Source organism: Cyrtonyx montezumae, unplaced genomic scaffold (assembly GCF_038088225.1).
Source record: "Cyrtonyx montezumae isolate F1298 unplaced genomic scaffold, pur_monq_1.0 scaffold_18, whole genome shotgun sequence".
In the NCBI taxonomy this organism is placed as follows: Eukaryota; Metazoa; Chordata; class Aves; order Galliformes; family Odontophoridae; genus Cyrtonyx; species Cyrtonyx montezumae.
The window spans coordinates 8,630,822-8,641,810 of NW_027071914.1; the positions used below are offsets into that span (position 1 = coordinate 8,630,822).

General features: G+C 51.2%; 1 protein-coding gene across 2 annotated transcripts; it reads right to left on the reverse strand.

The window, feature by feature from the left end:
• Positions 1-1,221: 1,221 nt before the first annotated feature.
• On the reverse strand, positions 1,222-3,786 carry DUSP1 (dual specificity phosphatase 1). 2 transcript variants are annotated; one of them, XM_065734560.1, is made up of 4 exons: positions 3,354-3,786; positions 3,088-3,236; positions 2,756-2,975; positions 1,222-2,249 (listed from the first exon to the last, which is right to left on the reverse strand). In XM_065734560.1, the coding sequence occupies exons 1-4, from the start codon at positions 3,721-3,723 to the stop codon at positions 1,879-1,881; spliced, it is 1,110 nt and encodes a 369-aa protein (XP_065590632.1). In that variant the 5' UTR covers positions 3,724-3,786; the 3' UTR covers positions 1,222-1,878. The 2 variants fall into 2 exon arrangements, with proteins under 2 accessions (XP_065590632.1, XP_065590631.1); XM_065734559.1 differs by having other exon boundaries at positions 3,088-3,786.
• Positions 3,787-10,989: the final 7,203 nt, after the last annotated feature.

The following is a 10,989-nucleotide window of genomic DNA, read 5'->3' on the forward strand; positions in this document are numbered from 1 at the left end:
ATTTGGCACTGCCAGTGCTTCAGGTAGGGTGCAAGGCTGCAGCAGCAGTTGTGCTCAGAGCATCCTCAGTTACATGATGAGACTGCAGCTGCCTCGTGCTTAACAACCCCATACCTGCAAGCTTGGACTGAATTGTACCTACCAATTTGCCTTTATTTTACAGAGAGAATTGTAACCTGCTGCTGTCTGCCTCAACAAATCCTTTTTAGATGAGGCAAGTGTAACATCAACTCCGTGAATTTTGGAGATGGGAGGACCAGTGCCTCCTTCCTGGAGCAGAGGCAGAGCACCCTGCATCCCAGAGCTCTCTTACATCCAGGCAGGTGGCACTGCCACCACCACATGTTAAGAAAGCAAGCCTCCAGCTGTCCAGCTTCTCCTGGTGGGACATGTCACAGCAGCACTGCTCTCCCCTACACATCACACAGCAATGTCATACCCAACCCTGCACCACTGTGTCACCCACAGCTGCTGCCCACAAGCTGACAACCAAAGCTCACCTGGCTTTGGTTATGCTGGGCAGAACTCCTCACAGTGCCTCAACATAAGCACTGGATGAAAGTCAGCCCAGTGGGAAGCTGAAGCAAGAGAGTTTATTCTAGTCTGTGTATAAAATTAGGTGACTGCAGGTTACCTGATCTGCTGTTATGCCCTGGTTTATTTACAGAGATAGTACAGTAAGCCAAATATCTCACTGTAGGGATCAGAGGGAGTTTGGGTTGCAAAAAAGAATTAAGAGGCAAGACAGAAAAAGAAAGCACTCTGGCACAACCTCATACATGCTGGAGATCAGTTAGCAACAGGTTGATTTTTAGACTTAACCTTCAAAGCATTCAAAGTAAACAAGCAATAAGGAAGCTTCTTCCTTCCTGGGAGAAGACACTTTTATACCCACTGTAGTCCACACTCAGCTGGTTCCAACTCTCACAGCTCTGTGACTGCTACCACAGCCAAAGCCACCCTACAGCTGAGATTTGGCCCTGGCTGCCTGCCACAGCATATAGTTACAGAGGGACAAAGCTCAGGTCAGAGAGCAGCAGAAATTTCTAGTAAATTCTAGTAAAGTATGAGGTTTTTAAAAGCCCCGTTTTTTCTATTTAGTTAAGACCCTATTTAATTGCATTGCCTGAGGTCAGACTCCATCAGAATTCAGACTTCTTTCACCTGGAAGCTCCAGGAGTTAAGTTCTGGGATAGTAAAACACACAAGATTCTAAGTATATCCAGCTTTCACTAGAAATATCATAATTTATTCTGTTTGTATAAAAAGTTATAATCATGTAACAAAACTATGTCTTCCTAAGAAGAAATATATTATTTCACATCATAAATAAACCAAACATACAACCCTTGGCGACTCAAGAAGCACTCGCCTGGTGCTTTCATGTCAGTGCTTGGAAACAAGGAGAGCTGACAGATATATACACACAGGATTACAGTACCAAAAAAATACTGAGGTATTTGGTTTCTCTAGAAATGCAACTTCAGGTTCATGAAGGCAAAACAACGCACTAACAAAAATAAATAAATAGGACTGTCATGAAAAGGGACAACATCAGTGTTGCTTAAAGTGTCCAGGAATGGGAATACTGGTGAGCACACTACTGAACATGCAGCAGGCTTGGGATGAACAGAAGACAAGGGGAACAGCTCAGGAAAACACAGCATCCTCTGATTTCTGTGTAGGCATCCACACATTGGCTTCAGGAGTCAGCAGAGTTGGCATCACACAGAATATTGGCGAGCTCCTCTGTGTACAACAGCCTTCTAGGACACATGGATGGTTCCCCACAAGACAAGAGGCTGATGATTCTGCCCCCATACTTATTGCACTTCTGAGACAAGTATTCTGAGTTCTGGCCATGCTTCCGCCTGCCCTTCAGCAGCTCGGGGAGGTGGTGATGGGGCTCTGAAGGTAGCTTAAAGCACTGGATGAGGTGTGAACAGGGATGGAGACTGGAAAGTTAAAGACCGTGGTGGTAGATGCTCCTCTGTCCAGTACTGACATAGCAGGGCTCCCAGCTTCTGCAGAGCAGTTGGGAGCAAGGACCTGCGACTCAAACTGCAGCAGCTGCCCCATGAAGCTGAAGTTTGGGGAGATGATGCTCCTTCTCTGCTTCACAAACTCAAAGGCTTCATCCAGCTTGACTCTGTTGGTCCTCATGAGATAAGCAAGGCAGATTGTCGCCGACCGGGAAATACCAGCCTGGCAGTGCACAAAAACCCTTCCTCCATCATTTTTAACAGAATCTGAAAGAATTAAAACGCCCAGTTAACAAACAAGTCCCACTGCCTCCGGAGGTGGGAAAGCACAGGCTGCTGCTTTACCATCTCTTTGTTTCACTCCCTCCACAGGAGCCCAATAGGTGAGCCCCGTGCTTCCGAGACAAAGAGCCTTTGTCCTGAGGGAAGCAGCAATCTAGCTATTCTCATTGTGGGCTCCAATTCCAATTATACTAATAGGTCCTCCGGGTCACTTTAGCAGTCTTGCAAGATTACTTTAATACTGATCCACTTAAACTCACTAGCACTTTTCTAGAGGAGCCTCTTGATTCAAGTCTTCTAACGGTTTCATAAGGACAAGATTATCCCCCTCTCAGCCCGCAGAAAATAATGGCACATCCCCTGAAAACACCTAACCGTGCAACAAAGGTTCCCCAATCCCAAATGCAGGCAGCGCTGGGGACAATGCCTTAAAAGTCACTCCAGAGGGAACGCTATCCGAGACAAAGGGATCGCAGGGAGAGCTCATTTACCTATGAAATCAATCGCCTCGTTAAACCAGGAGCTGATATCCGCTTTGTGGTTGTCCTCCACCGGGATGCTTTTGTACTGGTAGTGCCCCTCAAAGTGGTTGGGGCAGTTGGCCGACACGTTGATGAGCGCCGTGATGCCCAGCGCATCCAGCATGTCCTTGCGGGAGGCGTGGTACGCGCTGCCCAGGTACAGGAACGGCAGGATCTCCACCGGCCCGCCCTGAAACAAGAGGGGCAGATCCGCGCTTAACATCGCTCGGCGGATTTATGACTCCCGTCCCCTCGCCCCGAGAGGCGGGGCAGGGCAGCGCCCGCCCGGAGCCCGTACTCACCTGGTCGTACAGAGGGGTACCGCAGGAGCTGCACCCCGAGTCGGCGCTGCCGGGCGCGCTGCTGGCGCTCAGGGGCAGGCTGAGGCCGGTGGGGGCGGCGGGTTTGGTGCACAGCTCGGAGCACGCGGCCGAGAACGCTTCGTAACCTCCTGCGGGCAGAGGGGAGAGAGGCGCGGGGTGAGCGCGGAGCGGAGCGGGGCGGGCAGAGCTCTCGGCCGGCGGCGGGGCCGGCTGCGTCTCGGCCGCTCCCGGGGCCGCGCACTCACCCTTGAGGAAGCAGATGCGGGCTCCGCGGGCCTCTCTGCACAGCGTGCCGAGGGCCAGCAGCAGCGTGCTGTCGCGCTTGGGCAGCTCCAGGTCGGCGCTGCGCTCGTCCAGCAGCACCACGGTGTGGACCTGCCCCTGGCGCAGCCGGGCGCGGAGCTCCTCGTTGGGGACGACGTGCTCCAGGGCCAGCACGCCCTTAGCGCGGCGGCGGACGATAGTGCTGAGACGCACGTTGCAGGAGCCGCGGATGTGCGCGGCGTTGAAGGAGAAGAAGGAGCGGCAGTCGAGGACGACGCACTGCGCGGAGCGCTCCTGCAGCAGCCCCCGCAGCGCCTCGCACTCCAGCGCGCACACCCGCAGGTTCACCATGGCCCCGGCGCTCGGTTCCGTTCGATTCGGATCGCTCGGCCCGGACGGAAGCAACGCGCCGTAGGGTCGCAGAAGCGCGGGGCTCAGGAGCGGCGCGGCTCGGCACGGCCCCGTGCGCCCGAAGCCGCCTTATATAGTGGCGCGCCGCGCGGCCGCCGTTTTCTCAATGGGGCCGTGGTCACGTGATCCTCGGAGCAGACGTCACCTTGGCGGCGCGCCAAACAGGGCGCGCCCAGCCCCGCCGCCATGACGTCATCCGCCGCGGGGCCGCGGGAGCGCGCCGGCGCGCGCCGGTTGTGTGAGAGCGTACCCGAGCACGCGCACACACCTGCCTAACACACACAGGCAGGCGCGCGCATCAGTGCGCGTAGCTAGCGCGTTTGCAGCTGTGCATACACACACACGCACCGTAGATCTCGGCATACACGGCTGCAGAAACACAGACGTGTTCAAGCAGCGGCGGCGGGAGCGGATACGGGCGTGGGAGTGGGCACGCTGGTTCTCCGACTGCACATACATAAAGATAAGTGCACACAGACAGGTGCTGGTGTTTGTGCATACCCATATGTGCATGTACAGGCACATCTACGCATCAGCATATGCACATGTGTGCATACATTTGCGTGTCTAATGTAAACACGCCTGAGAGCTGTTCTCATGTTTCATATGTAAGGAAAATATTGCAGTAGACTTGCAGAGGTTCATTTTCCGCACAGCAAGCTCCCCAGAAGTCAGGGCAACCCAGTAACCGGCAGTGAAGCAGCTGGAGCTCTGTTTTTCCCCCTTGGTAGTGTATCAGCACTTCCCAAAAGTTTACTTTTCCCCGTGGGCGCCCGGCTTCCACCGAAGCACTCGGCTGCCTCTTGCTTACAGCTTCCCGTCAGCACCGCGCTCACTTCCCCTGCCTCCCCAGCCCTCCTCCCCAGCCCTCCTCCCCAGCCCCACACGCCCGCTCCCAGCACCATCCCCGACTTCAGCCCTTCTCCCCCATCCCCTTCTCAGCAATTCCTCTTCCCCTGCACCACCTGCGTTGCTCCTTTCTCACACCATTCAGCATCTCTCTGCTTTCTCTCATCACTTGCTTCCAGAAGACATCCCCCAGCCACCCTCTCCCACCACCACGATGGTTCCCCAGCCCCCAGCCCAGCGGTCTGTCAGTTCTCAGCCTTCTCATATCTTCCAGTTGCTTCTCCACTGGTTTCCACCAGTCTTCACCCATCTCAACCTAAAAGCAGTCCGGCTCCTGATCGGGTCAAGTGCTGCAGGACTTTCCAGACTCCCCACAGGTATCAGGAGGAGGGGATGTAGGGAAGGATGTGAGTGAGTGAGCACCAGCGCTGGGCACCCTTACTGCAGAGATGTCTCTGCTCTGCTGAGCAATGTTGGGATGTTATTTGCCAGAACTGCAGTCTCGAAGCAAATCTCTTTTTTCAACGCATTCTTTAAACATAAACACTGGATTGTGCTTTTCGTTCTGTTTATTTATTATTGTCCTTTTAACAGCAGGTTGGAAACAGATTGTGGGAGAAAACATCCATATGCTTTCAGTGCTGGGAAATGACTTTGCCTGACCACACAGTCACTGCTCTGTTACTGGGACACAGTGGCAATCCACAGCCATTGCTGGGTGTAAGGGGTGGTACCCCGGCAGCTGGGTGGGTGACACATGTCCCTCCACACCGTGGGGACACAGGAGGACCTGCATGTCCCCCTGTGATGTGCTCCAAGGCAAGCCTTCCCGGAGATGTAATATCACTGTGACACTTCGTGGCCATGTTCTGTTGACCTCAAACACCCATCCCAGATTTCTCCAAGGAACAGAACAGTAGGAATTACTAGTGATCAAATGCTTGCCAGCTTTTTCCAGAAGAAAACAGTGCAGCAGATGGCCATAAGACAGGCCTTTAGTCATCATCTTTTCCTACAGAAAACGTCCTCTTGTTGCTGTGGGCCTCAGACCTGTGTGTAAGCTCACACCAGAACCACATCGCTGTGCTGTGTTGCTGTGGCATGGGCACAATATCGGGTGTCACCCTGTAAGGACAGCTCATCAGGAGCAGTGTCCTTCTCCCAGGGGATCCCACCATGATGCTGAACTCCTCCAGTGAGCCCACAGCTCTGTGTTCCACAAGTGGGAGCATGGGCTGGAAGAGGTCTTTCGATACCTTAATAGAAAGTGATAAGTTAATGGTGCTGTGCCAGCAGCAAACCAGCCATGGCACACAGATGCAGATATCCCTGTGCTGCTGACTATGTTTTCCCTCAGAGTCCCAAACTCTTCTCAGTATCCCATACAGAAAGGGACACTAAAAGAATGAGTTTCTTTTTCCCATTGGCAACCTCGGTTTCTCCCAAGTTTAAAGCAGCTGCTATGTCTGCACAGCAAAGCATGGTGCTCTCAGTGTCAGCCACCTTCCAGTTGTGCTGCCAACTAACCTTGTCCTGACACCATACAAACTGTGGAACAGACACCTCTGGCCAGGTACCCAGGCAGACGTGTCAGCACAGGAGGTGTTCAGCTGTGGCCTTTGCAAAGGGAAATCTGCTTCCATGAGTGTGCACAGCAATGGTCATCACTCTGGGATGGACTTATAAAATCATAGGACTCCTGTGTCTGCTCTTGTTTACACCCAGCACAAATCAGGAAGAAAAAAATTAATCACATGTGGCAGTGTGTATTTAATCACTTGTAACCCTGTACTAGCTATTTCCCTGCTTTAGTCTATTTTTGTTTTCTTTTCTTAAATAAACCTGCCATAGAATGAAAGAAAGGAAAATACAAACCAGGACCAAAGAGGCTTCTAGAGCTCAGCCTGACCTGAGTGACTTTCTTAAGGGTTTGATTTCCTGTCTTAACAAAAGCCAGGAAACACAAAATTAACCCCTTCCTCCAAAACAAATCCATGTTTGCTCTCAGGCCACAATGCCATTGTGAGGGTAATAATAGCAGCAGAAGCACGAGGCTGCACTCAGTCTGGGATGCAGGAGATGCTTTTTCTCAGCAGGTGGGACCCACACTTGGTGTTACTCTGGGCCTCCACTCTTCCCTGGGCTTCAGCAGTTCCTACGGAATCATAGAATGATTAAGGTTGGAAAAGATCTCAAAGATCACCAGGTCCAACCACCAACCCACCCCTCCGTGCCCACTGACCATGTCCCTCAGTGCCACACTTCCACGGTCCTTGAACACCTTCAGGGACAGTGACTGCACCCCCTCCCTGGGCATCCCATTCTAATGCATCACCACTCTTTCAGAGAAGGTTGAAGTTCCCACGTTGCTCTGTCAAAATGTCTAATGTCCATAATGACACGAGAGGCCCATGAGTGTGATCCTGCACTCATGGGATTCTGGTCATCTTGGGAAACCCCCTCAGCAGTGTCATTATCTCGGCAGGACCAGGACCTTGCTGCCTTTGCTCATGGGCTGTGGGATCTCCCAATGTTTGGCTGCGAGGGGAAAGAGAGGGCTGCCTACAGCTTCTGCACCAACACAGTGGTGCCAATTTGTTAGCAGCTCGGTGACAAGCACAGATAAGCCCTAGCAAGGAACTGGCCCATTGCACAAGCCCAGTAAAACTGGCTCGTCAGGCTTTTAACCACTGACCCACAGCCAAAATCAGCCCTGGACCGTTCCAGCAAACGCAACGTTACGGCACCGCTGGGGCCGACCCGAGCCTGCCCTCACTGCCCACCGTGTGAGTTCTGCCTCGATGGAGGCACAGAGCATCGGCCTCAGCCCTTGAGACAGAGCACAAAAATGCACGTGGGAACACTTGGAAAGCGTGCGGGATGCATTTCTTCTGCATGTGTAACATTTTCTCTGAATTCAGTTTCACAACCCAGCATTTCCTTTTGTAAATATTTGGATGGATTTCACCAAGGCGTAAATTCATATGAAACAGAAGGGGAAAAAAAAAAGATGGGAAAGATAGGACAGAGAAAGATCAGAAAATGAGAAAGTGGAGACGAAGAGAAGGATCAGCGATGGAAGGTCACAGCAAGCTGTGTATGAACAGCATAGAATTACTGATGAGTCACACAACAGCGAAAACAGTATTTTTGATGCATTTAAATCCCAAAATAGAACCTTTTTGCAGGAGTTTGCTGTGCTCAAAGTGCCTCGGGTTCCGCGTGCGAAAGGATAGTGCACTCCCATCGAGGACAAGTCCTGGGTGTAGATGTACAGCTGAGGAACACATGGCACCTCCTGGCCTCGCGGCCAAGGGATGGAGTGCTCTGCTGCGGACCGGTCCGTCCCTGGCACCGCTCTGCGAGACGCCAGGCAGCAGCTCTGCTTTCTCCTCTCCCAGTGACTCACCGAGAGCCCGGGGCAAGTTGCTTAGTGCTGCGCCTTAACGTGATTACAGACATTAGGCAGTCAGGCTGGAATACCACGGGTTTGATATTCCAAATCATTAAATACCTGCTTCCAAAGGAAAATTGCTGGGAATTAGTGGCACTGATACAGTCCTCGGCACCAGGCTTGGCTTAGTAGGGCAAGTGGCTTAAGCAATTTAATCTTACACTTAATTGCCTCTATTAATCTGCTATGAATCATGCACCAGGCATAAGAGTATTTATTCAATAAAATCACTGTATTCGTTAGGCTCCCATAGTTCGAGATGAAAGGTATAAGGTATATAATAAAGTACACTTGTGGGAAATTATTCTTCCTCCTGTCAGAGCGGGTGTTTTCTCACCGGCATTGTCTGGTGGCCAGCACGGCGAGGCAGGGCTTCCGTGGGAGGAGGGCGAATTTGAATAGAAAACAAGTGACGTACCCCGCACCGAGAGCAGGGAGAGGCGTGCTCTGCTACCCAGAGCTGAGCCGCGGGGTTATTGCTTGCCATGTGATGTCAGTGCTTTGTGGGCGCAGTGACTGTGTATGAGCTTCCAATTCCCAGAACCAACAGCTCTCATAAAGATTGCGATCAGGGCTGCCGAGGCACCGCGATTGGCAGGTGGTTCTGCTGCTCTTATCCATGGGATCTTTATGGGGAGGCGGAGGCTTCACAAGTGTGTGTGGCACACAGCAGCCGGCAGAGGCAAGGTTGGGTGGATGGAGGTGGCTTGGTCTCTCCAGGCTAAGGCTGTTTAGCTGTAGGCTCTCAAAGTGTGCTCTCAGCACCAATTTTGCCTTACTAATGGCACTGAAAGGGGTCATTAGCCGTGAATCATGGAATAGAGTTGGAAGGGACCCTTAAAGGACACCTGGTCCAATCCCCCTGCAACGAGCAGGAACACCCACAGCTCCATCAGTTCTCAAAGACTCTCCAGCCTGACCATGGGTGTCTGTAGGGATGGGGCACCAACATCTCCCTGGGCAACTTGTGCCAGTGCCTCACCTCCCGTGTTGTAAAGAACTTTTTTCTTATACCCAATCTAAATCACACTTATTTTAGTTTGAAACCGTTTCCCCTAGTCCTATCACAATTCTGCTAAAGAGTTTGTCCCCTCCTTTCTTACATTCCCCTTTAGATACTGAAAGGCCACTCTCTGGTCTGCCTTGGAGCCTTCTCTCCTCCAGGCTGCACAGCCCCAGCTCAGCCTGTCCTCCCAGGGGAGTTGTTCCATCCCTCAGATCATTTCTGTGGTCCTCCTCTGGACAACAGGTCCACATCTCTCCAGTACTGAGGACTGGACGCAGTGCTCCAGGTGAGATCTCACCAGCACGGAGCAGAGGGGCCACAATTCTCATATCTCAGACTATGGAGTAATGCTGTGCGTAGCCTAAAGAGTACACTTTGTAAGAAGATATAAAAAAATACAGAAGCTTATAAAGGAAGCCAAGCATGAAGATGTGCCACTGTACATTACATTAACACGCTCCATTTGAGTGTCTCAGTACTCATTTATTTTCTGTGCTTTCTTGGAACGAGCTTCTAAGTTGTTTATAGCCAATCTTTGTGTTTAATATGTAACTGTCAAAAAATATCCCCATATCAGTAAATACAGAACTGCTTATTCATTTTCTGCCGTGCAGTTTGTTAAAATATTTGCAATATGACACAATTCTCTCATGTGATAGAGTGAGGTGATGCTCGTGTGTAATAGCGGTTAGTGAAAACACACTATTAGTCATAGCAGAGAATAACACTTGACTGTTTTGAATGTGAAAACCTTTAGGCTGTGGAAAAAAGACCAACTTTGGCCCACTGTGTTGTTTTCAGAAGTACATGAGAACCTATAGGGCAGAGTGAGTCACGGAGTGGTGTCCCAAGTGCCACTTCAGCTGGGACAGACTGCGATACCCTGGAGGGGCACACATGGACACACTTCTTAGAGAGAGATGCAATGGCTGCCACAGTGTGAGAAGAAAACACACACACACACACAAAGGAAAAATAGGGAAGGCCCCTGGGTTTTAAAGCTGCACTGAGATGTTTATTATTACAGTGCCACAAGCGGGAAGCAGGGATGAAAATTCAGGTGTTTTCCAGAGCCCTGCCATAAAGATTTCCTTGTGTTCTTGTGCACTCCTGCTGTGAGCAGCCAGCCCTCTCCTGCAGCTGGATGAACCACGGTCAGCTCACAGTGCTCGGCCTGAGACAGCTGTAATGGGCTTCCTGGGAATTGTTAGGGCTGAGTAACTAAATAGAATAAGGGACCTCTTTAAAACAAGCTATACTGGAATTGTCTCTGGACACAATCTGTTGCTTGAACGCACTGATTTTTGAAAGCACGTGAAATGTGGGCCATGGGCTGAACTGACAGTGTGGGCTCTGATGGATTTCATAATTCAAAGGCTTCACTCCTTTTTCCTCTGTGCTGGATCAGGCTCAGTTCACACACTGGGTCCCCCAGTGGGGTAGGTGACATCGATCCTCCACACTCTTTTTTTTCTCAACAAAGAGGAACAAGAAGTGAAATTAGCTGCAAGAATCAGGATCATTCTCAGATGGTAAATACAAGAGGAGCATGAATCATCTTATAGAAATGACGAGAAGGGATGGAAAAGGTAGTGGTTTGGGAGAAGAAAGTTGTGCTCTACATGGCTGATTCAGCTCGCTGGACCAAAAATGAATCATCAGAATATTTAAATCATATTACCAGTAAGAACACACACAAAACCCCCAAGCACTGGAATCTTTGTTATGAAACAAAGAGGTAACGGATAGGAAGAGAACAGAAGGGCTTCTCCATACCAGCACCACACTCAGGTTGTTGCACGTAGGACCCCAGCAGAGGTGGCTTCACGGCCAACGCAGCAGCTGTGTCTGGGCCATGGCAGAGCCTTGCAGCCCCCAGGCTCTTCTTCACCCTCTG

What these genes read in the sequence shown, in the direction of transcription:
- DUSP1 (XM_065734559.1), bottom strand. Translation starts at nt 3,723, where the DNA reads ATGGTGAACCTGCGGGTGTGCGCGCTGGAGTGCGAGGCGCTGCGGGGG. An exon ending in GTACCCCTCTGTACGACCAG is followed by an intron (nt 2,976 to 3,087) that starts GTGAGTACGGGC and finishes CTCTTGTTTCAG; the next exon opens with GGCGGGCCGGTGGAGATCCT. An exon ending in CGAGGCGATTGATTTCATAG is followed by an intron (nt 2,250 to 2,755) that starts GTAAATGAGCTC and finishes TAATTCTTTCAG; the next exon opens with ATTCTGTTAAAAATGATGGA.